Below are 25941 nucleotides of genomic sequence, written 5' to 3'. Positions count from 1 at the left end.
GTTTTATATATTCTGAGCAGCGGTGACGCTGGAGTTCTTCTTCTATCACATGACCAAGTGGTAACGATGATTCCTATCATCTACTTCATGTGATAAACATTAACATATGCTTTATAAATAAAAAGCACATTTTAATGTTTACAAATATAACTACGTATAGGATATTACAATATACTGTTAAAAATTATTTTAGTTCGCAGGACCTAGGAATGAAGTAATCAAGTTAGTTTCTACTATTTTAAAGGGAAAAAACTTGTTCTGGAACTCAGACAGGGTTTTGGAATAGATTCGATTCCTATTCCAAAGTATCACTATATATATATATAATCTAAATCTAAATCCTTTCCCTTGGTGACACATCAGTCTGAGGAGCAGGCCCGTGCTCGTCCACCGGGATACCGGGGCATGTCCCGGTGCGCCCTCCCAAACATCACATTATAAATAGAGATACGAGTGCTTTTTTTTAAAATAATAAATTCTTACAGTTGTTATTGGTAAAGAACCTGTGATAAGTACACTGCACCCTTTATATAAGGCGCCCTTGCGAAATCACATCAAAGAATAACGGATTTCTTTATTCTTCTGTATGGCACAGTTCTGTACAATGAATACATAATTTTACTGTTGGTAAAGAACCCGTGAAAGGTACACTACGCCCTTTATATAAGGCGCCCTTACGAAACCACATCAAAGAAAAACTGTTTTATTTATTCATCTGTATGTCACAGTTCTTCTGTACAATAAATACATACTTTTACTGTTGCTAAAGAACCCGAGAAGGGTACACCGTGTCCTTTACATAAGACGCCCTTGCGAAACCACATCAAAGAAAAACGGATTTATTTATTCTTCTGTATGTCACAGTTCTTCTGTATGGTAAAGAGTACAACCACTTTTCAAATTATGTATAAAGCCAGTAAAGCAATTAACGTGTAGGTCTATTTGATAAGATAATGTAGAAGGTTTTCCTGCTGCTACTCATTTATTGGCAAAAAAAAAAAAAAAAAGTTTCAGAAGTTAAGCGTAATCAATATAGCGCAGTTTAAACAATTCAAGTTTATTTTAAGCTCTTTATTAGGGATGCGCACGAGACAAGATTTTTGGCTGTCTCGTCTCGAAAATGTGCTGTAAAAGTGATGTCTCGACTCGAAAAATGTATATTTTTCTATTGTAAGAGCCGTGTCTCGACTCGAATTTTGTCAGGAAAACCCTGTGTCTCGACTCGTCTCGTGCGCATCCCTACTATTTATTTACAAATTTGATTGTTCCTGTGTGTTTTAGAGCCGTATTCGAACAATCATTTCATTGTATTTCTAAAATATAGCTTATATCACTATATTGATTTATTGGTATATATTTAGCTTCATTTTGTTGGACAAAAAATTTATTAGAAGAAATAAAAATGTTTCTCTAATAAAGACGTTTTTACGGTTTAGCTATTTACGTTACTAAACAAATTGAGTGAATTTAATACATAAAATGGCGCCCTATATACACAGGGGTAACTTAATTAATATAACAAACGTCCTGAGGTGATTCCTGACATCGAGGTAAAAATCAAACGTATGAACCAAACTGGATGTAAAAATGCCTTCTTTCGGCACCTTGATCACTCAAAAATTTGTCGAAAAATCTGAAAACAGCCATAGCTCAAGAAGAAAACTACGGATCAGAGTCAGGTATAAGAGAATGTCCATTAATTTTAGATTCAGCTAGTGTACAATCGCATATAGTGCAATGGCAGCGCAAGGGTGACTCCCCCCCCCCAAAAAAAAATAGAATATTTCTTTGAGTGTTTTATCAAACGTTGCGTGAGGGAAATGAACAAAAAGTCAAATTCAAGATTTCAACAATCAGAAATAATAGTATATCGTTCAAGTTAGAAGAACACTTATAATTCGAAAGAAAGAGAGATACACATTGTGTAATTGATCTATTTTGTCTCAGTATAGAATAAACTCTCGGAAGAAAAACTTAAGAGGCCTCATCCCGGCGAAATTAAAATACCGCTAATTTTACCGTAATTATGTGATATCTTCAAATAGATAAAAGATAATTGAAATGTGGAACAAGAGCGCCCTAGACAATATTATTTCGCGTGAGGTACCGTTATCACAAGTGTCCTAGTGGCTTTCCGTTTTCAGCCGTTTAGAAACGCGAAAATAAATGCCGATTTTCAAAATGGCTCGAAATCGAAAGCAGATAAGTGAGACGTGTTAACGATATCTCATGTAAAATGATATTGTCTAGAGCGCTCTTGTTCCACATCTCGATTATATTTATCTATTTGAAGATGTAACATAATTACTGTAAAATTAGCAGTATTTTAATTTCGCCGGGATGAAGCCTCTTAAATGAAACGAAATCTTTAACGTATCACAGTTATATCTTCTAGGCTAATGGTGACGGATGATAAATGAACAGCTTCCTGTCCAAGTTACGAGTAGTGTTGTAAATAGAAAAAAAACCGTTCGTTTTTTTTCAGAAATGTACGTTTTTTTAAGAAAAAAAACATTGCCTCTCGTTTTTTTTCTAAATTTCGTTTTTTTTTCAAATAGTCTTTTGTAATGTATCTTACGTCATTTAAGTCTGAAGTATTTTTATGTAGGTGTAATTACCATAAAATGCAACATAAATTAAACACTAGAAACTGATACGTTACAAATATTTTACAATTTATATGAGTAGTGTACCTACTAAGAATCCGGGTTTCTGTACTGTTTCACCAATATCAACGAAGAAATAAAAGTAGAAATGAACATTTTTTTTTCGTAAAAGTAGGCCTTTAATAAGTACGAAAATAATATAACGAACAGTATAAAACGCAAATAACTTGTCTAAAGGTAAAAACTAAAACTAATTTGCCTACTAATATTTTTCTGAATATCATATATAAATAATTTGTCGACTTGATATATGATATGCATTGCTGGCTCTATCATATGTGCAACACGTGCATTTCCACGGGGCTGCAATACCTGTCATAAGTATTTTATTTAAAATAAATATTTCTTGTTGGAGACAGACTTCATGATCATGGTAGCTAAATTTACTAAGCTGACCTTCTATTTGAATATTACATTCATAAATTATGTTTAGGTCTCATTAGTTTAAGTCTCATGATCAGTGCTAAAGCAAATTGTAAAATAAATCCCAGAATAAACTGCTTGATTGTTGTCAAATACAGGAACTCAATTCTCGAATGCCTGCCCCCTTTGGTTAGTTAGCAGAGGTTCTCTTGTCTTTGTCGCAAATAGGATCGTTATCATTGAAGGTGGAAACACTTTAAAAAAAAATAACAGATGTAGAAGGAAAATCAAGAAATAAAGGTAAAAGAGCAAGTTGCACTATAATTGCAAACTGATATGTTGAGATTGAAACTCGATATTGAATTCTATAAAAAGCATTACCATCTTTCAGATGTATTTGCTTTATCTTTCACTAACATAATAGATTAATATTTAAAGAAAAAAACAGACACAACAATATTGTATTTGTAGTAAGTATTTAAGCCTTTCTAAGTGCGAATGTAGTTTCTCTCCCCTTCGTTGTTCATGCTGGAGTAGCATACTTAAAATCGTGACTTTTAAGATTTGTTCTTTCTGGAGAAAGAGGGAGGCGGCAAATTACATCATTGCGCGGGCGACAAATTGCCTAGGGCAGGCCCGATGATATGTACACTCATGTCCAAAATGATTGTCGCATATCTATAACTGTCTTCTTGTAAGAATATAATTTGATAATGATTTTGCAGGGTACTTTTAATACTGATGCTGTGTGTATAATCTGAAAATGTATATTTATGGTAAATTTCAAAGGAAAAGAATTATAAATACGAAAATGAGAAAGAGTAAAAGAAAATGTTGCTAAATGGACAAGAAAGTTTCATTTTCGTTTTATTGTTCTTATTTACTGCTGTTTTGACATGAAATTTTCCACATACATGTCTTTGCCGATTATACACATACTAACATTATAAGAAATACCAGGCGGATTCGTTATCAAATTATATTCCTAGAACAACATATTTATAGACATGGAACAATAATTTTGGACATGAATGTACAAGACATGAATATAGGATGACATAATTTGAAGTAATGCAGCGTGTTTCAAAATGAATATTAAGGTTTGAAACTATTACAATTAACTTACAATTATAAGTATTATCAAATGAAAGAGCAACTCAAACAGTTTTGTACACACGCATGCCATGCATTGTTTCCTCTGTCTGCCGTTAGAAAGAGCAAGTAGCAAAAATGAAGACTAGAGACCAGAAAGCTTTGTGTATTTTAATTTTGCAAAGACTGAATCTGTAGTTACAGTGCAACCGTCTGTATGAATGGAATATTTTGTGCCATATGGCGGAAAGTTTATGGGCCTTTCTCACCTATTGACTCAATGTGTGCCATGTGACGAATGAAGCTCACATCGAACACTTGAAGCAAAAACTGTTTGAGGTGTTCTTTTATTTGATGTATTGTTTATAATTGTGCGTAAAATGTAATAAGTATTACGAAGACTTAATTCTCCGATATTCATTTTGAAACACCCTGCATTTCTCAGCATCAGTATTGGAACTAAGATGTAAAAAGGAGAGATTATGATTGTTTACAACAACGATATTATTATTAGTCAAGACTGTAATTACTACAACAACACAAGTTAGTAGTCAAAAAAATGTAATTAAATGTACACTCGTAACCCTTTCGGACCCACATGGCCAAAGTGGCACATACGCGTGTGTCACTTTTTTAATCCGCTCCTGTATGGTCACTAATTAAGATATCGGTATATATTTTTTTGCCAAATATGGTTGGTCCATAGTTTATCATTTTAGTTTCCTCTTCTTCTGTGTGTCGAATTTCCTTCTCAAATTTCACCCGTCAAAAATTCAAGAATTTTCGAATTTTCTTTATTACTTTTCCCCTGTAGCTTCATTCGTTGTAGAGAGACCTCCTTAAGACTTGTCAGGTAGATACGTCGGATGGATACCTAATTGTTGACATCAATTGGATGGGCTTGTGCGCAGTGTTGCCAACTACGGAAATTAAAATCTCCTAAAATTTGGGCAAAAAATTCGAAATTTTTGTTATAAACCTACCTATACGTCCCAATACAAGTCAACTTACGCCAGTCGAACATTTGTTCTTACTGAACAAACTCGGGTACATATCGTTACAGTGGAGTAATTAGGGAACGCACGAAAAATTCGGATTTAGGTTCTAACTCTTGATTTTCCCTACTTTTCTGTTTATCGAAATATATTTTTGGTAATTAAAAGCATTGTTTCTTAAATATCGCCATGATACTTGTAGGATATATTAGTAATGTACCAGTGATTATTTTAAGATAGTTTTCGTCTGTCTGGTAGCAGTGTTGCCAGCTACGGAAAATTTAAATTCAAGATGTTAGGGGAAAATTACTTGTTTTGTCTATTATATCCCTCTTGTTGACTACATAGGAACAAAAGTACCAGTATCTGAAAGTCTTGTCTTTGCCCTTCACAACGCACTATGACCTTGTTCTCTAAGTGGAAAGATAATTGATTTTTTTACGTAGACTGAAATATTTTTTAATGATCTGCTTACTTTATTAGATATCGTAACAATACTTGTAGGGTATATAATAGGGATACCAAAGCTTCTTTTATGATAGTTTGTGTGTGTCTGCTAGCACTGTTGCCAGCTACAGAAAATTTTAATTTCCGATTTTAGGAGGAAATTTTGGAAAAATTCCCTTTTTGTCTCTATTATTTCCCTCTTGTTGGCTACATTCGAACAAACGTACCACTGTCTGAAAGCCTCGTCCTTAGCCAACACAGCGCACCATAAAAAGTTTCAATAGAATAATTAGGGGAAGTACAGTCGTGGCTTATAATAAACCATGTTCTGTAAATGGTAAGAAAATTGTGCATTTCTAATTTAGAATGAGATTTTTTTTTTAAATTTCATGTTTACTTTGTTAGATATCGCAATGATACTTGTAGGATACATTCTTAGGGTATAAGGTTTACTTTCAGATAGTTTACGTATGTTTTATGGCAATGTTTCCAGCCAAAACAATTAATTCCCGATTTTAAGTGAAAAATTCGGCAAATTTCCCTTTCCCCTCTATTATTTCCCTCTTGCTCGCTACGTTGGAACAAATGTACAACTACCTGAAAGCCTTCTCTTTAGCCTACAGAACACACCATAAAAAGTTTCAAATAGGATAATTAGAGAAGCTGTAGCGTCGGCATATCTGTTGATTTTTGCTTTTGAGGTGTAAAAAGTGTCAAAATTTCATGTGTATGGAAACAGATTTTTTTCTTTCTCTCTTTGAATGGAAGCGAACGACTTCAGGTTTTCACTGTACCTTGTCAACGCACCAAAGAATCGTTTTAGGTGACTTAGACCCATATGGCAACAGTGGTGTTAGATACAAGAAATCTTGAATTTCGGTTAGGGATTTTTTTGCAAATTTTCACCCCTACATTTCCCTCAGTAATTTCCCACCCGCTCGCAACACTGCAATGGAACGTACACCAAAAAATAGCCACATTCCTTTTCTAAAAAACAAGGTCTTAACCATATCAATAGGGTAAATGGTTTTTGAGGAATACGTCACTAACTGACAAAGTAGGAAAACTCCAAAAATGATCTGGGTCCGAAAGGAATAATCATACGATTTTGCTCGTATATGTACAAGGAAACAAACGATTTGTAAGTTACGAGGGCTTCGACTCAAGTTCTATTGATTGTTTCAATAATCTTCAACATACATCAATAAATAATAGCTGCCAGAAAAAAAACAGACATTTGAAAAAAAACATGAAAAAGAAAGATGTTTTTTATTGAAAAAAAATTCACAGAAAAAAAAACCGTTTTTTTACAACACTAGTTACGAGTGTGTAAAAATGAAAATAATAATAATAATAATAACTGATTAATATTAGGTTTAAAACGATAGTGCATAGGACAATCAGGTGGCATGTAAACAAACATTACATGTAGTATCCAAAAATGCAAAGATCATAAGCGATGAACGAGTGTACAGTGGATTCTCCACATGACACAAGGATTCCCAAATATTTCCTGAATACATATTTGTAAAAGGGTTAAAGCTGGATTAAAGGGTTTCCTCCTCGTAATATGTAATTCCGTGCTATATATTATTTCTGTGCACAGAAGCAACAAAAATAAACGAAACACGAGATGCTGTACACGTTACATATCGATGCGAAGAAATACACTGGGTGAATATACTTGATTTATCCGTTAGGTGAATATTCTTCCAGGAATATTTTCGATTGGCTTTCCCCCTTCCTTAGAGTTGGCAAACCGCCCCTTACCCATGAGCTACAAAAAACTACATTGATATTGTGAATATACCAAAATCGCGCCCTGGTGTAGCTCACTTACATTTTGATTTTGTCACTGCTGTAGAAAATTTCTAGAAGAAAGCTCGTTGGAATTACATCCAAAAATTGGAGAAAATATTTTCTCGACGTTCTAATGTACCTTGTAGCTGGATGAATACCTACATGGAGGAAAGAGAATGTGGCACTTTTCCGTACATGTAGCAGTACATACGTAGATTATAGACTTTCACTAAGGGTGTGATGCTTTTGCCGCACACTACGGAATTTTCGTCCCTTGTGTGTCAATTGCGAGTGACTCGCAGAAGATTGTCTTGCAGTTTTGTTGTGGAATAGCGTCAGTTAGCGTGGCTGTGTTATAGTAGGCATCTACGCAACTTGAGTGATATATATATTCCGATGGAATTGCTTTATAACAGGATAGAAAATGATGCGTTCAACGTTAGAGAGTTGTGTCTAGGTACTCACGGTCGTGTAAAAATGTAGACGTTGGTGTTTAAGTAAAATTGATTGTGTTAACCTGTATGTGCCTGCGCAATGGCAGATTACCCTATCCATGAGGTGGCAGATATGCACCTCATTTATGGATATGCAAAGAGAAATAGCCCAGAGGCGATTCGTTTATATCGTGACCGTCGCTCTCAAAGGAGACTAATTTTCCCTGTATTCTTTCCACGAGTCCATATTCGCATTCGAGAGGTAGGGTCTCTTCGATTTCCCCTACGTGAAATCGGAATCGCGCTATGTGGGCAGTTGAATATGAAGACAGCGAACTTGGAATGATCAGACACCATCCTGAAACTAGCAGTAGCCAAGTGTATGGCGTAAAAATCTACATTCAACTCAAGTGAACGATCAGCAGTATAGATTTAATGTGAGCGTGCTGTGCAATATGGTGGATAATTTTGTGGTAGGACCTTGTTTATTGCCGACTCGCCTGTGAGAGGACATACTTTTTTTTACGTAATGTTCTCCCGAAATTGTTAAAACATATGCCCTTGAACATAAGACAGCAGATGTGATCCCAGCATGACAGAGCACCTGCACACAGAGCACCTTTAACAAATATATGCAGACCTACCTAAATGAAACATTTCAGATCTCTGGATTGGAGAGAAGGACCTGTGTTATGACGACTTCGTTCATCCTACCTCACGCCCCTTTGATTCCCTTTTAAAGGGGGTGATTGAAACGCCTTTTGTATGCAACACCAGATTCGACAGCCGAAGAACTTGTTGCTCGAATTAATATAGCTGCGGCAGTCAACTGCGAAATTTCAGGTGTGTTTCACCGCATGCGGAAAATTTTGCTTCACCGATATCATCTTTGCAATACGATCAACGATCTACAATATCAGACTGTGAACTCTTATTCACAGCTGTCTCGTGTACATATACTGTATTGCACAAATACTGTACAAGATACCTCTGGGTATTTCATAGTTTTCCTATTTTGTACGAAACAGAATAAATCGGTAGTTTGAAACTGTATTTCCTTGTACTGTACCATTGTGAAACATGCGCAACAGCTTGTGTTTCGTCGAGTTTTATTGCTTCTGTACTCCGAATTATTATCTTTCACAGAATTACGTATTACAAGGAAGAAATCTTTTAATGTAGCTTACTTTCGCCCAAATTGTGTTGACATCATTTGTGACAATCGTTGTTGTCATGTGGTTCATCATATATGATCTTTGCCACCTGACTGTCTTATGCACAGTCGTTATAAACCTAATCTGGATCAAAGTTATTTTTTTCTATTTTCACACACTCTTAATTTGTACAGAAAGTCGTTAATAGGGGTCTATATCATCCGTCACCATTAGCCTAGAAGATATAACTCTGATGCCTTAAAGACTTCTTTTCATTTAAATTCTTCTTCCGAGAGTTTATTTAGTACTGAGACAAAATAGATCAATCACACATGTGTATCTCTCTTTCAAATTCTAAGTGTTCTAATTTGAACGCTGTACTATTACTTTTGATTGTTGAAATCTTGTACTTGATTGTTGAACATTTTCCTCATTCAACATTTGCTAAAATACTCGAAGGAATACTCCAGTTTGTTTGGGAGTTACCCTTGCACCGCCATTGCACTACACCCGATTGCATACTAATGGAATCTACAAATAAATATAATGGACATTCTCTTCCCGTTTGTATGGGCGCCCTTTTGGTAGACTTGTCCACCGCCCCCGTTAGTATCCCAGCACGGCCCTGGTGAGGAGTTTAGTGAATATTGCTCAAAGACCATGAGAAATGCACAGTCACAAAAAAGAAGTGCATAGTGTAGAGTAAACAAAAATTGTTCGCTCAGTTCAATAGTGCCCTTATCTCGAAAACAAAAGCTCATTAATTACTTTAAACATCATTTATATCTTTTGGGCAGCCTAAAAAGACATAAACGAATTACATTCGTTTCATAATAACATCCAACTTTCTAAAATAACTATCTTAACTTGTTTGTGTGTGTGTATGGATACTGTAAACAATCTCTTTTAATCAGGTATTGCCTCATGGACCAATAAATTCCAATTACGACGAACACATTCAGCCTGAAATTCTGCCAACTACATACGGAGGAACTGTAGAAGGTTTCGATAACACATGGTGGACCAACTATGTAAGAAATATTAGTCCAGTATTAGAAGGTAAGATTTTATTGTCATTATTATTATTATTATTATTATTATTATTATTATTATTATTATTATTATTATTATTATTATTATTATTATTATTATTAGGCAAATGAAAAATATTGTAATGTTAGTACATCAGTTCATTATTTCACACGATAAGTCTTGAATGGAAGTGAATTTCTAAATTCTGTTTTTCGCAATAGAGAGCTAAAGTCATTATTTCGGACGAATTCATTAACTGAATCAATATGTTAATATCTTAACGGATAACAGAGACTTATTCCGTTAGCCAACACTATAACTCTTGAACGAAAGCGAATATTTCAATCTTTTTGCAATAAATAGTTAGATGATTATTACGGCTGAATACATTAATTGAATCAATCCGTTAACATCTTATTTCGTCCATTAGTCAACACGATAACTCTTGGGCAGAAGTGATTTTTCAATTCTGTTTTTCGTAATGGATAACTAAACTAGATTATCTTGACCCAAGTTTATTAATGGAGACAATCCGTTAACATCTTAACGGGTAACGGTGACTTTAACGGTACCTATCCATATCCCATTTTCTACTATTGAAACAAAAGTTAGTAGAAGTTACACACAATGATGTTAGATGGCAGGTAACATCCTCCAGTGGTAGACATCTAATGAACGAAATTGAAACTTCTAGTGTATGGTATTCCTTTCCTATCTATCAGAATTTATTATTATTTAGGAGCATGAAAATTTTTCTTATTTCATGTAATATCCTAATTATAAAAGGGAAACTTCTGAGTTCCTTATTCTACGCAAATTCCTAATAGTAAAGAGTTATACTAATTCCTAATGGTAAACAGTCACGCTCATTCCTAATAGTAAACAGTCATGCTAATTCCTAATGATAAACAGTCATACTAATTCCTAATAATAAATAGTCACGCAAATTCCTAATAGCAAACAGTCACGCTAATTCCTAATAGTAAACAATCACGCTAATTCCTAATAATAAACAATCACGTTAATTCCTAATAATAAACAGTCACGCTAATTCCTATTAATAAACAGTCACGCTGATTCCTTATAGTAAGCAATCACGCTAATTCCTAGTAGTAAACAGTAACGCTAATTCCTAATAATAATCACATTAATTCCTAATAATAAGTAGTCACGCAAATTCCTAATAGCAAACAGTCACACTAATTCCTAATAGTAAACAATCAAAGATTTTAATGAAGTACAATTTTAAGCTATATTGTACAGCAGGTCCAAGGCTCGGGCACGATAACTAGTTTCAAATAGTCTGTGAACATTAATAATAAACTCTACAAAAGACAATAAAAATCTTCATGCAAAGTTTCAGTTTCATCCGGTAGATGTCTACCATGGAGAATGTGTGCTACCACCTACTGGTGGGATGTGTAAGTTTTAACATACTACAATTATATACACTATCACCGGACATCCCCTACTAGTACGTTAATCCGGTTTCAGCAGTCCATTAGTATCGTGTGGGGCCACCTTTCGCCGCAATTACGTCTGCAACCCTTTGAGGAAGACTTTCCACCAACTTGCGATAGGTTTCGACGGGAATCTTGCCCCATTCCTCTTGCAAAGCGGTGAACAACTCTCGAATGTTTTTTGGGCGGCATGGCCTGGTTCTCAAGCGGCCCTCTAACTCATCCCAAAGATACTCAATAGGGTTGATATCAGGTCTTTCGGCTGGCCAACCAAGTTTTTGCACACCCATGTCTTCGAACCACGTGTTTATAACACCTGCAGTATGACATGGAGCATTGTCTTGCTGAAACAGATATGGATCAATACCGAATTGTGCCCACAGTGTCGGTAGGGCATAATTGTCCAGAACCGTTTGCTATGCATCGGCATTCATGTTTCCAGGCACTAAAACAAGACGACCAAGACCATACCACTAGAAGCACGACCACACCATGATGCCACCTCCGCCGAATTTCACTGTGGGTACGATACACTCTTGTAAAGATCTTTCTCAGGGCATACGCCACATCTACACACGTCCATCAAAACGCCACATCTGGTAGCTCGATTCGTCACTCCATAGGACGGATTTCCATTGCTCAGGAGTCCAATGGCAGCGTTCCTTGCACCACTGTAAACGACGGGTCGCATTGCGGGCTATGATAAGCGGCTTGTGAACTGCAAAACGACCATGGAAACCAAGTGCGATGATTTCAGGGCGGACAGTACGATCACTTGCAACACTACCGGAAGCCGATCGAAACTCCTGTGCCACCATCTGTAGCGACGCCTTCCGATTTGGCTTCACCTCACGTTTCAAGCTTCGACTGTTACGATCTGTTAATATTGTCGGTTTAGTTGGTCTGGGTCGGCATGTAATGACCTCCTCCCGCTTCCACTTCACGATAACATCGCTCACTGTCGATCGGGGTATTCGAAATTTGTTGGAAATCTCACGTGTCGAATGCCCAAACCTGTGGGCTCCAATTATCATCCCTCTTTCCTCTTCTCTAAGTTCGAGTCGTTTGTCCATATTGGCTGCTGTAGCTAATGTAAGTATGTTCTCCAGCGGCAACACCTTTTATAGCTAGTGTCGCGTGCACAGACGATTCCAAGCACTTTGGGAGGGGTGTACGGTGACGAATGGCCAGATAGTGTACCTTTGCTCCTATAGTAGGGGGTATGTATCACCAGCGTTGAAGTCACCGTTACTTGTGAAAAATTATATCAGATAACTGCATTAACGAACGCGACTTTGATAATAGATATAGCTATCTACTACAAAAAAATTAAAAATCGTTTTTATTCAAGAGTTATCGTTTGGAGTAATGGACAGACTATCAAAACTTACGAGTGAAGATGTTAACAGATCAACTGCAATAACGAACTCTATCGAAAATCACTCGCTATCTCTTATAGTTTTTACTGTATGTAATCAATATAGAGTAAAATGTAATGTTGTATTGCACGTTTATCACTTCTGGTTTTAGTAGAGAGTTCAGACTGGAGATGATATGTATTCTTGGGACGCTTAACCCTTTATTTGGCAGTCTTATTCTCAAGCAACATCATATTCTATTACGTTATCCGCGCGGATTATAACTTCAGTGATTATTTAATTGGCGTTATTGCTTTCATACAATATTGATATACATGATTTGTGGGTCGCTTCTTTAGATAGTTCTAATCTTCGTCAATAGGGGACAGTCAAATTTAGTATTGTAAAAGCTTTATCTCCTACGTTTCGCAAAAGTTCGCTTTTTGTTTTTTATTTGTGGTTTCTTGCTCTGTAGGAAAATATTTCAAGGAAACTGTCGGTAATTATTGAGAATATTCTTATGATATTTTACCATAAGAAGGCAATGCTGCTCAGTAGCTACACATATAAGACCTAGGAGTATGTTTAGTACAAGGGGTCCAGAAGCACGTAAAAAACAGAAAATTTACAGGAGAAATGAATGATGGAAGTACTTAGACGTAACAGAACGTAACCAAATCTAACTTATTCTAACCTAAGCTAACCAGAACTAACCTAAACCAACCTACTATTAGTAGAAATAAGCGAAATTCTATCATTCTTTGGAAAAGTATGCTGGACCCATACACTAATATAACATAAACTAACCGAACCTAACCTAAACTTACCTAAATTAACATAACCTACCCTAAACTAACCTAATGTGAACAGAAATTACCAAAATTGTAACATTTTTTAGAGAAAAGAGCTGGACCCCTTCTGCTAAACATAGGCCAAGACCTATTTTATGGCAATATTGCTCTGAAATAAACACCTTGTATTTTGTAAAATAATAATAATAATAATAATAATAATAATAATAATAATAATAATAATAATAATAATAATAATAAAAGTACAAAAATACTTTAAAAATTACGAAATTCTGATCAGAAATACATGACTCAACCATAAAAGCAAACGAAATATTTCAATGATAATGCTATCAATGCTTGCCAATTAAAGGGTTAATCGATTACAGGGAAGCCGTTTCTCGTTATCTACCTATTACCGATTTTGGTTCATATGATTAACGTTAAAACCGGAAATGGTTGATTTTCTACCACTTCCGTTGGATGGATCACCTCTTTATCAACGAAATTGTTTCCCAACTTTTTGACCTTCGATATCGTGGCTAAAATTAACGGTGATCCGTCAAATAGTTCCTGAGATAGCTCCTGGACGAACGAACGAACGAAAACATGGACAGACAGATTAGAATTAGATTTCAGAGCTTTCGGCGTCTATGACCATGTTAGACGCTCATGTATGAGCGATGACGTACCTCGATGATCAGCCTATCCGAGAAAAGAGAAGGAAGAAAGGATTGGGAAGGAAGGAAGCGGTCTAGGACAAAGGGCGCCGATTTTTCTGTAACTTTGGGGGGGGGGCATTCATAAATAAATAAATAAATAAATAAATAAATAAATAAATAAATAAATATATATATATATATATATATATATATATATATATATAACAGTACATATAACAATAAAAATACATATAAAAATATATATCCATAAAAATTCATGGGGGCCCACATGAGCTTTGGGGGAGCCCGGGCCCTCTCGACCCCCCAGGATCGGCGCTCTTGCCTAGGACCTATATGTTAGGTACCATCCCAGCATTTGCCTGGTTTGAAAGAAAAAAATTCACTGGCTGGTCTGAAAAAGTTTCTACACTTTTTTGACCGAGTATTCCTACTGGGAATCGAACATGGGACCGCTTGCACCAATACGAGAGCGACTACGCTACGAAAGTCACATGGATAGACAGAGTAAGTGTATGTATAAAAGTTCTTTTTTTATTTAATAAACAAACTTTCTTAATAAGAAGGGATATATAATTAATGTCACTTTATTGGTAAAATTGAGACTTAATCAAGGTGATTGGCTCAAGTAATCGAACCTACAACTTCAAGTTTACAAGACAATAACTTTACTAATAATCAACCTAGTTAAATTCTGTAACTCCGTGGATTACGTGTTTTCCCCTTAATTTCTATTCTTTTCCTCCTAAAACTTATATATTTTATTATTAGATTATTAGCTTTGTTTCTAAAATTCTATTTATAACAGTAATAAGAGTACACAAAGCTATGCTAGCTTAACTTCTCCAATGTTAAAAGTATAGAAAATATTTTCAGTAGAGCTCCCTTTTAGCCAAGGCCTGGCAGGTAGCTTTATCTGGGTTATGCATTGTCAGCGCATTGAATCCCATCGCAATGAATTTTCCGGGCTTCGAGACCAGAGCTTGCTACTATCCAGGTCATTCATCACACGCCTCCATACTGAGCCGACACCAATGTTTATGAGTTTCCAACGGGAACTGAACCAAGAACTAGTTAGGGAGTTTATTAAACGTTCAGCTTAATACTAGAACTTTATAAAATCTCGTAAATAAATAGGATTATAAAATGATAAGTATTATGTAATATTACGTTCGTATTAATTTAGTCACATTTTAAAAAAACAAACTAGCTGTTGTGTTAATTTTCTTTTTCTTTAACGTGGAATACTATTAACGCATTTTAATACATAAGGTGAAATTTAAATACAAAATGATGCATACATTGTACTGTATACTAAATATTCATTTTAATATAAATATTCATTTATTTGATTGATTCAGTTGCATTAAAGTCCTTTGGCAATTGCAAGGATATATATACAGGACAAAACCAACAGTTTGATGTAGAATCCGAATTCTTATGGTGCGTTCGATGCTTTCTCAACGGGAATCGAACCTGATGGGAAGAGAGGGAAGTAAGACTCAAAATGGAAGAGACGAACGGTGAAGAGGTCCGCACAGGAAAAACTAACAAGATAATATAAAGGTACTACACCGTACTAAATCGTAAACGAGCCACCGTGCTAAACTTTTTCACTCTAATTCTTTTAAATAAATCATGTTATGCTGCAGTTGTTAATTGACATATTTTCTTGTGTTATATATGTATTTGTTAATGAAATATAAATAAGATCTTCTGGTTCGATTTTGAGAAAATCGTCTCAAAAGAACACATATATATAATGAAATATTGCGGACTCGTTCATTTAAAATTACTTTAGTATCCACCAAAAGTTACCTCGATAATTAATTCAATAAATTAAACAATTTCTGTTCCTTTTAAACTTTGTGTTTCCTTAATACTTAACATTCACTTTGCAGAAATTAAAAATACACGTCAATTAACTATGGCTTCCTCACTTATTAAATCTTTAACAGCATAAATAGAACAAGTTTAAACAAGTTCGGCCACAAGCTTTATTATCATAAGGCACCGGACTATTTTCCTTCTCGCCCTGTAATTACATAATATACATAAACGTTATCGTTACAAACTTACCCCTCAAACGTAAACTAACAGCTGTGGATTTTTTTTTTCATAAGAGATGGCCTGTGTTGTATTTTGTTGTTTCACAATTGAAACTTTTTTTTTTTTGTAAAATATGACTCATTTATGACAAAGTCGTCCGAAAATTAAAAAAAAAAAAAAAAAGAGTAAACTACTCCTTACGGATTTTCAGGGGAAATCAGTTACGCCAAAGTGTCAGATCATGGGTGAAATATTTATTTATGAAATATGGACAAAATCGCCTGAGTTCATTTCGGGAAAATCGTACAAATAAGCATCCACAAGAATACACTACGCCTCATAAACTAAATCGTTAGAGCCGTTTTCGAGAATATCGTACTTTTTTTAATTTTTACTCTTCTGTAAACTAGTCTTAATTTTGGTGGTAGGAAAAAAATTAAAAAACGAAAAAGAAAAGAAAAGAAACTCTAGAAAAAATTTGGTGCGGAAACGTTGAAGGGTAATCCTTCTTGGCGAGCGAACATGTTTACATATGGAACAAACAGACGAATTGACAGGCACACAATCAAAAATAACTTATTTTGGTATGTAGAGGCCATCAAACATGCAAATCAATTAAAATTTCCAATTGTCCGCTCGAAAGTTAAATAATTATATTATTATTATTATTATTATTAATAATAATAATAATAATAATAATAATTCTTGAGAGCTTCTAACTGAGCGATAACCTTAGGAATAGATAAACGTCGTGTATAAATACTCCTAATCTGTAATTAAACAGTTAGGCCTATATCCACATAACAGGTACCCACAAAAGTCATATTTACGAGGTATGATAAAAAAATACGGTGAATAATTTTATTAGAAACAAAGCAACAAGCTTACATGGAATTTGATTTTTAATCCCCTCAAAGTACTGTCCTTCGCTAGCAATGCACTTATCCCAACATTGAATTCATGACTGGAAGCATTTCTGGAAGACTTCTTTTGGAAGGGCGTTCAGTTGGACTGTCGAAGTCCTCTCAATGTCAGGAATGGTGTCAAAACGTTTTCCCTTATGCATGGTTTTAATTTTCGGGAAGAGCCAGAAGTTACATGGTGCTATATCTGGAGAGCACAGGGAATGTGGACAGACAGGAATGTTTTTTTTTTTCGTCATAAACTCGCGGATCAAAAGCAATGTGTGGGACGACGCGTTTTCGCGGCGAAGAAGGAAGCATTTGTGCATCAGCGGTTAAAATGCTTTTCACGAACCCATACGAGATATTTAGTTCTTCGGAAAATTCTTGAATAGTTATTCGCCTATTTGAACATTCGCAGTTTTGCACGTTTTTATCTGTTTTTGCCATTAAAGGACGTCTTGATCGTTGCTCGTTTTCAACCGACTCTTTGTCGCTTTTGAATTACTTATACCACTTGAAACAGTCTTCAATACCACCACTTCATCGCCATACACTGATTTTGACATTTCGTGCGCTTCTTTGGCACTTTTTTTGCAGTTTAGAAGAAATTTTAAGATTGGCGCGTGACAGACACTCTTTAACACGTCCTCACTCTTCTGCCTCTGGAAGCCAACTAACATGCACTGATGCCAACCTGAAAATACGAAATCCCATGTCGAGAGGCAAAAAATCCCAATTTAGGTGCGAATTTCCCACGTTATACTAATTAAAAGTATGCTATAATATTAAAAATTAAATTTCTTTCTGTTAGTCACTTTTTACAATATCTAAATGAATAAGCCGTAAATTTCGATCTTCTCGAAAAATCCCATATATGCTGCTTATTATCCCTTTCCGAGAAAATAAGGTCAAAAACTCCCATAATATGGGATTTTCCCCACAGGTTGGCATCACTGCTAACATGTCACGACTCGTTCAAACTAGACACTGACTGTAGCAAAGGTTTAGGCTACCGGGCTTACTAATTGAAAAGGATACAATACAGGCCGGTAGCCAGCCCAAAAATGTAGGGGGGCCCGGCTGAAGTTAGGGGGGCCCGATCCAAAAATATTATAATTCATCACCATATTATAGTTCATTTGCAAGCCTCCCGTGAAACGTTAAGGTGGGCCCGCAAAAATTTAGGGGAAACCCGCCCCCTAAACCCCTCTGGATACGGGCCTGATACAACATCGGATGGCACTGTGCAACTACATTCACCACACTTTTTGATTATACCTTGTATATAGCTTTCTTAACACAAGGAGTGGTGACACAATTCATAGTTTGCGATTGTATTACCTACTCTCTTTAAAAGTTAGACCTACTCAAAGAGGGCATGCCGTTGATAGTTTTCACAAGAAAATAATTTTGACAATAGGCTATCTAAGAAGAATGGGGACCTGCAAAATGAGATAACAACTTGCTATATCATTCCTCCTGGTCAACAAGAAATGCGTAAATAGTTGATTAATAACACAATGTTTTCTGTCGCCAACGACACAACGCTAAAAGTCGTGCTCATAAAAGAGGTCTGAAATGACATTGCTGAGACACAAGCGAGTAATCTAGACAGAATATTCCTTTTGTCATGGAAGCTAAGAACAAGAAATAATTGTTTGAAATGTATATCTTACAGATAATAGAAGAAGTTTCAATGTTTGTTCCAAGAATAGTGTATCTCACGAGTCCCTGAAGTTAGAGAGATTAAGCTAGGCAACTGCATATAACCTTACCATCGATAAAAAGTGAATACGTGTTTCAGACTTTTCAAAAATTCTGCTCTTAAAGGACGAAATGGGAATCAACTTTTATAATATTCTAATTTCTTATTTTACGCATGGGTTGGCTAACCATGAAGCAAATTAAGCATTTACTTAGGGCATCGAGGAACATGGCATCACAGAAATTTTCCATAGCCCAAATTTACCATGGAGCATAGGCCATACAGTGCAATACTGCAAATGATGCAGCTGAACCAGAACCTGCAAAAGAGATCTCCACATTAGATGAAAAAAAAAAAAAAAAAAAAAAACATCAGTGTTCCTTTCAGAAGGGTGATTGGCAGGGTATTACGCCTTAGACTTCGAGATATATCCCCTTTCCACAGAAAATTGTTAATGTCTAGGATAAAAGTATGTATGTACTCCAAAATAAGTTGCATGCGTGAATAATTTGCATGTAAACTCGGTAAGCTGTAATGAGTATATACTACACGATTGAATTTTGGTCCGATATAGTCATTCTTTTTTATTGATTTCGTTAGCAAAACTTCTCTGCCTCATTTAGTTCACTTGTTGCAACTAAAATATTTCCATGCTGTATGGTCTTCCGCTAACTTCTTCGTCTTCACATACTATTTGTCTGTTTTGATATCGTCCATTAATTGAAGACCTGAATTGCATAACATTCCAAGTCCACCCTTTTTCTTCGTATTTTGCGTTTTTAGTTTTTTATGTTAGCATCTATGTTTTAAGGGCTCTTCACTTGCATAATACGTAAATCCAAATCAAAACCTTTTTTTAAAAAAATACAAAATAATTTCAACTAAACAGAATAGCATGCCAAGTACAATCTTCTTGTCTTTCTTCTAAAATCACAAAAGTACTCCGGTGGACTTGGGATGTTCTGCAATTCAGGTCTTTAATTGTAATCTCCTTCGCCCCCTTGCCTCTCTTTCCTGCTAACATACCATGTAGTATGTCCGTCATGATACAGTTTATTCATGACATAGATGAAGATAATTTACAAGCAGATGTAAAATTACACAATTTTTTGGCAAAAAAAGAGTGTGAACAACAGTATGTGTCACTATTAAAACATATTTTGAGTTCAATTCATTATGTTATTATTTACTAGAAAAGCACAGATGTAAAAATATATTAACTGTTCTTATATCAACCGCTACCGCTGAAAGTGCCTTTTAGCGCAATGAAGCGAATATTGATATACTTAAGAAATCGACTCGCAGACTCATCGCTGGATCGCTTTATGAGGATTTCTGTTGAAGGAGAAAATGATCCAAATGAAGATTTTTTTAGTTAAGGTTCTTAAGCGGTATGCATCCAGATGGCACGGAAGACCGTTTGGTTTAACTAAGGAATATCTTTGCAAGCTTTATTACAGGATTAATATGTATTGTAAATAAAATAATAACAATTTCTTTTACTACAGTTAATTCCCTGGCATATATGAATCGTTTCATGTTAAATTTACATCGTAACACGATTAAAGACTTGAAATAAAATGTCGATAACCATATAATTATGTGACTCATAATTCTAATTCCAATTATTGTACGGAACTGTTGCTAGAAAAGCTTTAAATATTAGGTCTAGTTCAAGCTAACATTTAAGGTGTCCAATTCCAAAATCTCTATTTTCCACTTTACGAAACTCGTAATTTCTATACTATCTGAAAATAAGCAAAATAAGTTTCTTAAAATGTAAAATAATTCAATGAACCCGTTAAGTGGTATAAATTAGTTCATTTTAGGCACTAACAAATCATAAACAATAAAATAATAATAACAATAAATATTCCAAAGAAAATGGACAAGAAACTTCTGCAATTCGCTATAGAAATCCCAAATATTTTTTTAAAATATACAGTTTTAAATCATGGTCACTACTCGTATAGACTTGGCTTGGATGTGTTTCTATTATAACAATAAAATTTATTTTTCTCTTCTTGTTCACCTCAACCATAGGTTGGTGGGCAACATGGACATTTTAAAACTTTTCTCTCGCTTGGGAGAGCTGTTTTATATTTTGACAAGGCCTCTTCTTCGTAACTGTATCTAGATATCCTATCCTTGATCTTCCTCTTCCTGGCTTTCCTTTTGCCTTTCCCTCTATCAGCACGGTGATCCAATTGGAGTGTTGAATAAGATGGCCAAGCACGCTGTTTCTTCTTTTACCTATTATCTTCATGATCTATCGTCCTTCATTAGCTTCCTTTAGTACGTACGTCTTCCTTCCTTTTCCTTTCGGTCCATGATATGCGCAGCATTCTGAGCCAACACCACATTTCAAATGCTTCCAGATCGAATATTTCAGCTTTTCTCAATGTCCACGTACCTGATCCATAAAGCGCCACACTCCATACCAGAGTCTTAATAAATCGTTTACGAACGTCGAGCGACACATTTCTTGATGTTAGTAGTCCTGTTTTCCTACAGAATGCTTGTTTAGCCTGCGTTATTCTGGAACTTACGTCTTTTTCACTTCTTCCGTTCGAGGATATTAGACTCCCGAAATAGGGGGGCGTCTTAACGTCTTCGATTTTCTCTCCGTCTAGCCATACGTTTGCCTCTTCCTGTCCTGCTCTTGCGCACTTTATCACTTTGGTTTTCTTCTTATTTATCTTGATTTTGCATGTTTTTTTCCAGTTGGTCGTTCAAGTTAGAAATGCTTCCTGTAAGTCTTCATTGTTATCCGCTATCAATGCTATGTCATCAGCAAACCTTATTGTGCTGAAAACCTGACCATTTACTTTTACCCCTTTCTCGTATTTCTCAAAGAATTCTTCCATAGCCTCTTCTATATACAGGAGAGGTGAAAGTCCACATCCTTGCCTCACTTCTTTACGTATTCTTGCTTCCTTCTGATCTCTTCCTATAACAACTGTTTGGTTCCTATAAAGTTGGTATATTATTGTTGTCTCTGTAATTCACTTTTAGATTTTTCAAGGCTCTGAACATGATATTCCAATCTACATTGTCAAAAGCTTTCTCTATATCTACAAATGCTATCACAATTGGTTTGTTTATTCTGATGTGCTGTTCCATGATCAACCCTAGACTCAGTAATACTTCCCTTCTTCCTCTTTTTTTCTCATGAATCCAAACTGATCCTCCGATAGCCGTTCTTCGATTTTCCCTTCTATTCGTTGTGCGATAATTTTGCACAGTATGTTTGATACATGGGAAAGCAAACTTAACGTTCTGTGTTCTTCGCATTTCCGTGCGCCTTTCCTCTTCGGGAAAGATTTATTATTTGCTACGAATACATTTCTTTAGAAATCAATTGAACACGTGCTCATGTTCTTGGTGCTTTTTTTTAAAAAAAAGAAGAAGAAACAAAACAGTAAAAAATTTTTAAAAAATCATTTGTATTGTATTATATTATTGTCATTGTAATATCACTCTGAGTGATTCCAGTCATTTTCCTACCCTAGCCCGCCAGACATCTTTTCTGAAAGCAACTAAATTATATATATATATATATATATATATACAGGGCCGGATCCAGGATTTTCTGAGGGGGTGCACCAATAACTATCAGTACGTTTGAATCAAATTTAAATTTTTTTAAATGCCTTTAGGCATCTGTGATGTGTATGAGGAACTGACTTAAACTATTGTGTTTAGCAAAACCGCTTTCTTTTAAGCCCGAAACGAAAGCATGACATGAAATTTTTGGAAAGTATTGCTATTTTCACTGCCATTTTCTGTTTAGATAGTGTATATTCAGAACGGAGGGGGGGGGGTGCATGTACTCCGGTCGCCCCCTAAATCCGGCCCCGTATATATAAGGCTTTTTCATGCCAGCCACCCTGAATGAGGTTTTCCTGGGTTTTCTCATTCACACCAGGCAAATGCCGGAGTGGTACCTAACTTATAGGTCCCAGGCCGCTACCTTCCATTCTCAATCCTTTCTTCCTTCCATTTCCCCGGATGTTGTGCTTGCCGAGGGACGTCATCCCTCAAACGTGACGGGCTTAAAGGCCTTAGATGCCGAAAGCCCAGAAATCTAAATCCTAATCCGAAGAGAAAGAAATCCCTCTCATAGCCTAAATAAAAGCAGGACAAACTTTGTATGCGGTCTGTGAAATTTGTATTTCTATACTTTTTGTACATGTTCAACGTTATTGAAACACACAGACACATACACATAAATGCTTAAAAAATACTAGTAACAGTAATGATTAATAATAGTAATGATTGAGGATTTGATCAAAGACTTTGCAGTTTCAAAGAAATAGAAAAAACTTGTTAAATATAAATAAAGTGAAAGTTACTCCATCTAACTATGAGTTTTGTTTTCGATAAATAAAATTTTATTCTATGGTTTATATGTTGAATTACATATATATCCTGCCCCGATTATAGGTATATTCATAAAATGTTCACTGTGAGTTTTTGCTTATGTTGGAGATGTGAAATTCAGTATATTATGCCTTCAGCGTAATTGTGAAATCCCGCTTTTAACCCTTTAACTGGTTGTGACGTAGTACTACATCAAGGTATCCACCTGAGAGTACACATTTCCAGAAAACTCTGAAAGCTAGAGGGTTAAAAGAAGGAAATAAAGACAATGCCTACGTATAATACAACTTACTTTTCCTTTTTTTTTCACTTACGTGCTTTTCTATGTCAACGACTCGATTGTAATTTGATTCCAAGCGATATTATCTTTTATTTCACTTTGTCAGACACGTTGCCACCATATACTTACACACAAAAAGTTCCACGTACATATTGTTGCCCGTATTTAAAAATGAAATTTGTAGTTTAATGTGCTACACACGTCAGTTATATATTATGTAGGCCTACAGTACATTCATCTATATGTGAGATTCTGACCGCCTATATAAAGATCTTTCTTTCATACGGAAAGTACGTCTAGATGGAACACTTATACAGAAAGTATTCCTTACAACCTATATACAGTTCTTTTTTTCAAACGGAAAGTAGGTATAGATAGAACACTTATACGGAAAGTATTCCTTACAACCTATATACAGTTCTTTTTTTCAAACGGAAAGTAGGTAGAGATGGAACACTTATACGGAAAGTATTCCTTACAACCTATATACAGTTCTTTTTTCCATACGGAAAGTACGTATAGATGGAACACTTATACGGAAAGTATTCCTTACAACCTATATACAGTTCTTTTTTTCAAACGGAAAGTAGGTATAGATGGAACACTTATACGGAAAGTATTCCTTACAACCTATATACAGTTCTTTTTTCCATACGGAAAGTACGTCTAGATGGAACACTTATACGGAAAGTATTTCTTACAACTTATATACAGTTCTTTTTTCCATACGGAAAGTACATCTAGATGGAACACTTATACGGAAAGTATTTCTTACAACTTATATACAGTTATTTTTTCCATACGGAAAGTACGTATAGATGGAACACTTATACGGAAAGTATTCCTTACAACCTATATACAGTTCTTTTTTTCAAACGGAAAGTAGGTATAGATGGAACACTTATACGAAAAGTATTCCTTACAACCTATATACAGTTCTTTTTTCCATACGTAAAGTACGTATAGATGGAACACTTATACGGAAAGTATTCTTTAAACCTATATACAGTTCTTTTTTCCATACGGAAAGAACGTATAGATGGAACACTTATACGGAAAGTATTCCTTACAACCTATATACAGTTCTTTTTTCCATACGGAAAGTACGTATAGATGGAACACTTACACGTAAAGTATTCCTTACAACCTATATACAGTTCTTTTTTCCATACGGAAAGTACGTATAGATGGAACACTTATACGGAAAGTATTATACGTTTTCAATTATACGTTTACCGCAGGTTGTTACCTATAATCGTGCGTTAGTCCAAAAACTACAGGATTTACGTATGTAACCTACGTTTATTTTCTCTGTGTATATAGGCTAACGTATTAACTAGTTTCACTATTACTTTTGAATCGATATACGTAATATTTTAAATTTCTACGCTCTCTCTCTCTTTTTTTTTCAGAAATTTCTACTTACGGATTTCAATCCACAAAGGAAACGATCAAAGGAAATGACTAACCGTACACAAAAGTTTCTGAAATGAAGCCAAAACTTTGTCAGCGATTTGTCCAGCACAATAGTGTCCAGTGTTAAGGAGCTGGGGTATGATGCATCACCGAAAACATATATACGAATATGTCAACTACTTTACGTTTATATTTTATACGAAGATTTTTTTATTGTATATACACCTGGTATTGGAGTTCTATATGTCTTGGTATAAGACTATGTGAAAGATTCAGACGCACATGACGAATGGAAATCCCACTGGAATGGGATGTTTTTGTCTATTGTATGTTATTAATAATTACTATAACATGTTTGTTAAATTACTTTCTCTTAAGTTACAAGCACATGAACTTAATTTATAACAATAACTATTTGTATATGTACAAAAACTGTAAGTATACACTAAAAAAATACACTTATTTTGTATACAATACGTCATTAGTGTTATTTGTATTGCCCAAGTAAACAAGAGATAAGAGAAATGCACAAGAGCGCCGATCCTGGGGTCCGAGGGGGCTCGGGCCCCTCCAAAGCTCATGTAAGCCCTCTCATTGTATTTGTAAATTTACAATATTTGGCATAATTTGAATGCAATTTGTCTTAAAAAATCCTCATACATGCTTTCTGCATCTGAATGCCCCTTCCCCCCCCACACACACACCAAATTTACAGAGAAATCGGCGCCCTTGGAGATGCACTGAAAGTTTTGGGAATTTAGTTTACCTTTGGTTTTTCAACGGTAGTTCACTTAATTTTTCTCAGATTTAAATAAAACTTTATAATAGTACAATACACACGTTCATATATCAGTTTGTCACTGCAGACTACGTCATATCAGGCTTAGACGAACTAAATTTTCAAGATTTGGCGGAACTTCGAACAGACACT

General features: G+C 35.3%; 1 protein-coding gene across 1 annotated transcript in view; it reads left to right on the top strand.

Annotated features, from left to right (window-relative positions):
- Window positions 1–25486, top strand: part of LOC145666437 (clavesin-2-like) — an 81024-nt gene extending 55538 nt beyond the window's left edge. Inside the window, exons 7-8 of the mRNA XM_081733663.1 lie at window positions 9866–10010; window positions 25007–25486. Coding sequence (XP_081589789.1) covers window positions 9866–10010; window positions 25007–25062 — 201 coding nt within the window. The 3' untranslated portion in view covers window positions 25063–25486. The remainder of the gene's footprint in view (window positions 1–9865; window positions 10011–25006) is intronic.
- The last annotated feature ends 455 nt before the right edge of the window (window positions 25487–25941 follow it).

This window comes from Thermobia domestica, chromosome 12 (genome assembly GCF_964235325.1).
Source record: "Thermobia domestica chromosome 12, izTheDome1.hap1.1, whole genome shotgun sequence".
Lineage (NCBI taxonomy): Eukaryota > Metazoa > Arthropoda > Insecta > Zygentoma > Lepismatidae > Thermobia > Thermobia domestica.
This window is presented reverse-complemented; position numbering and strand designations above follow the sequence as displayed.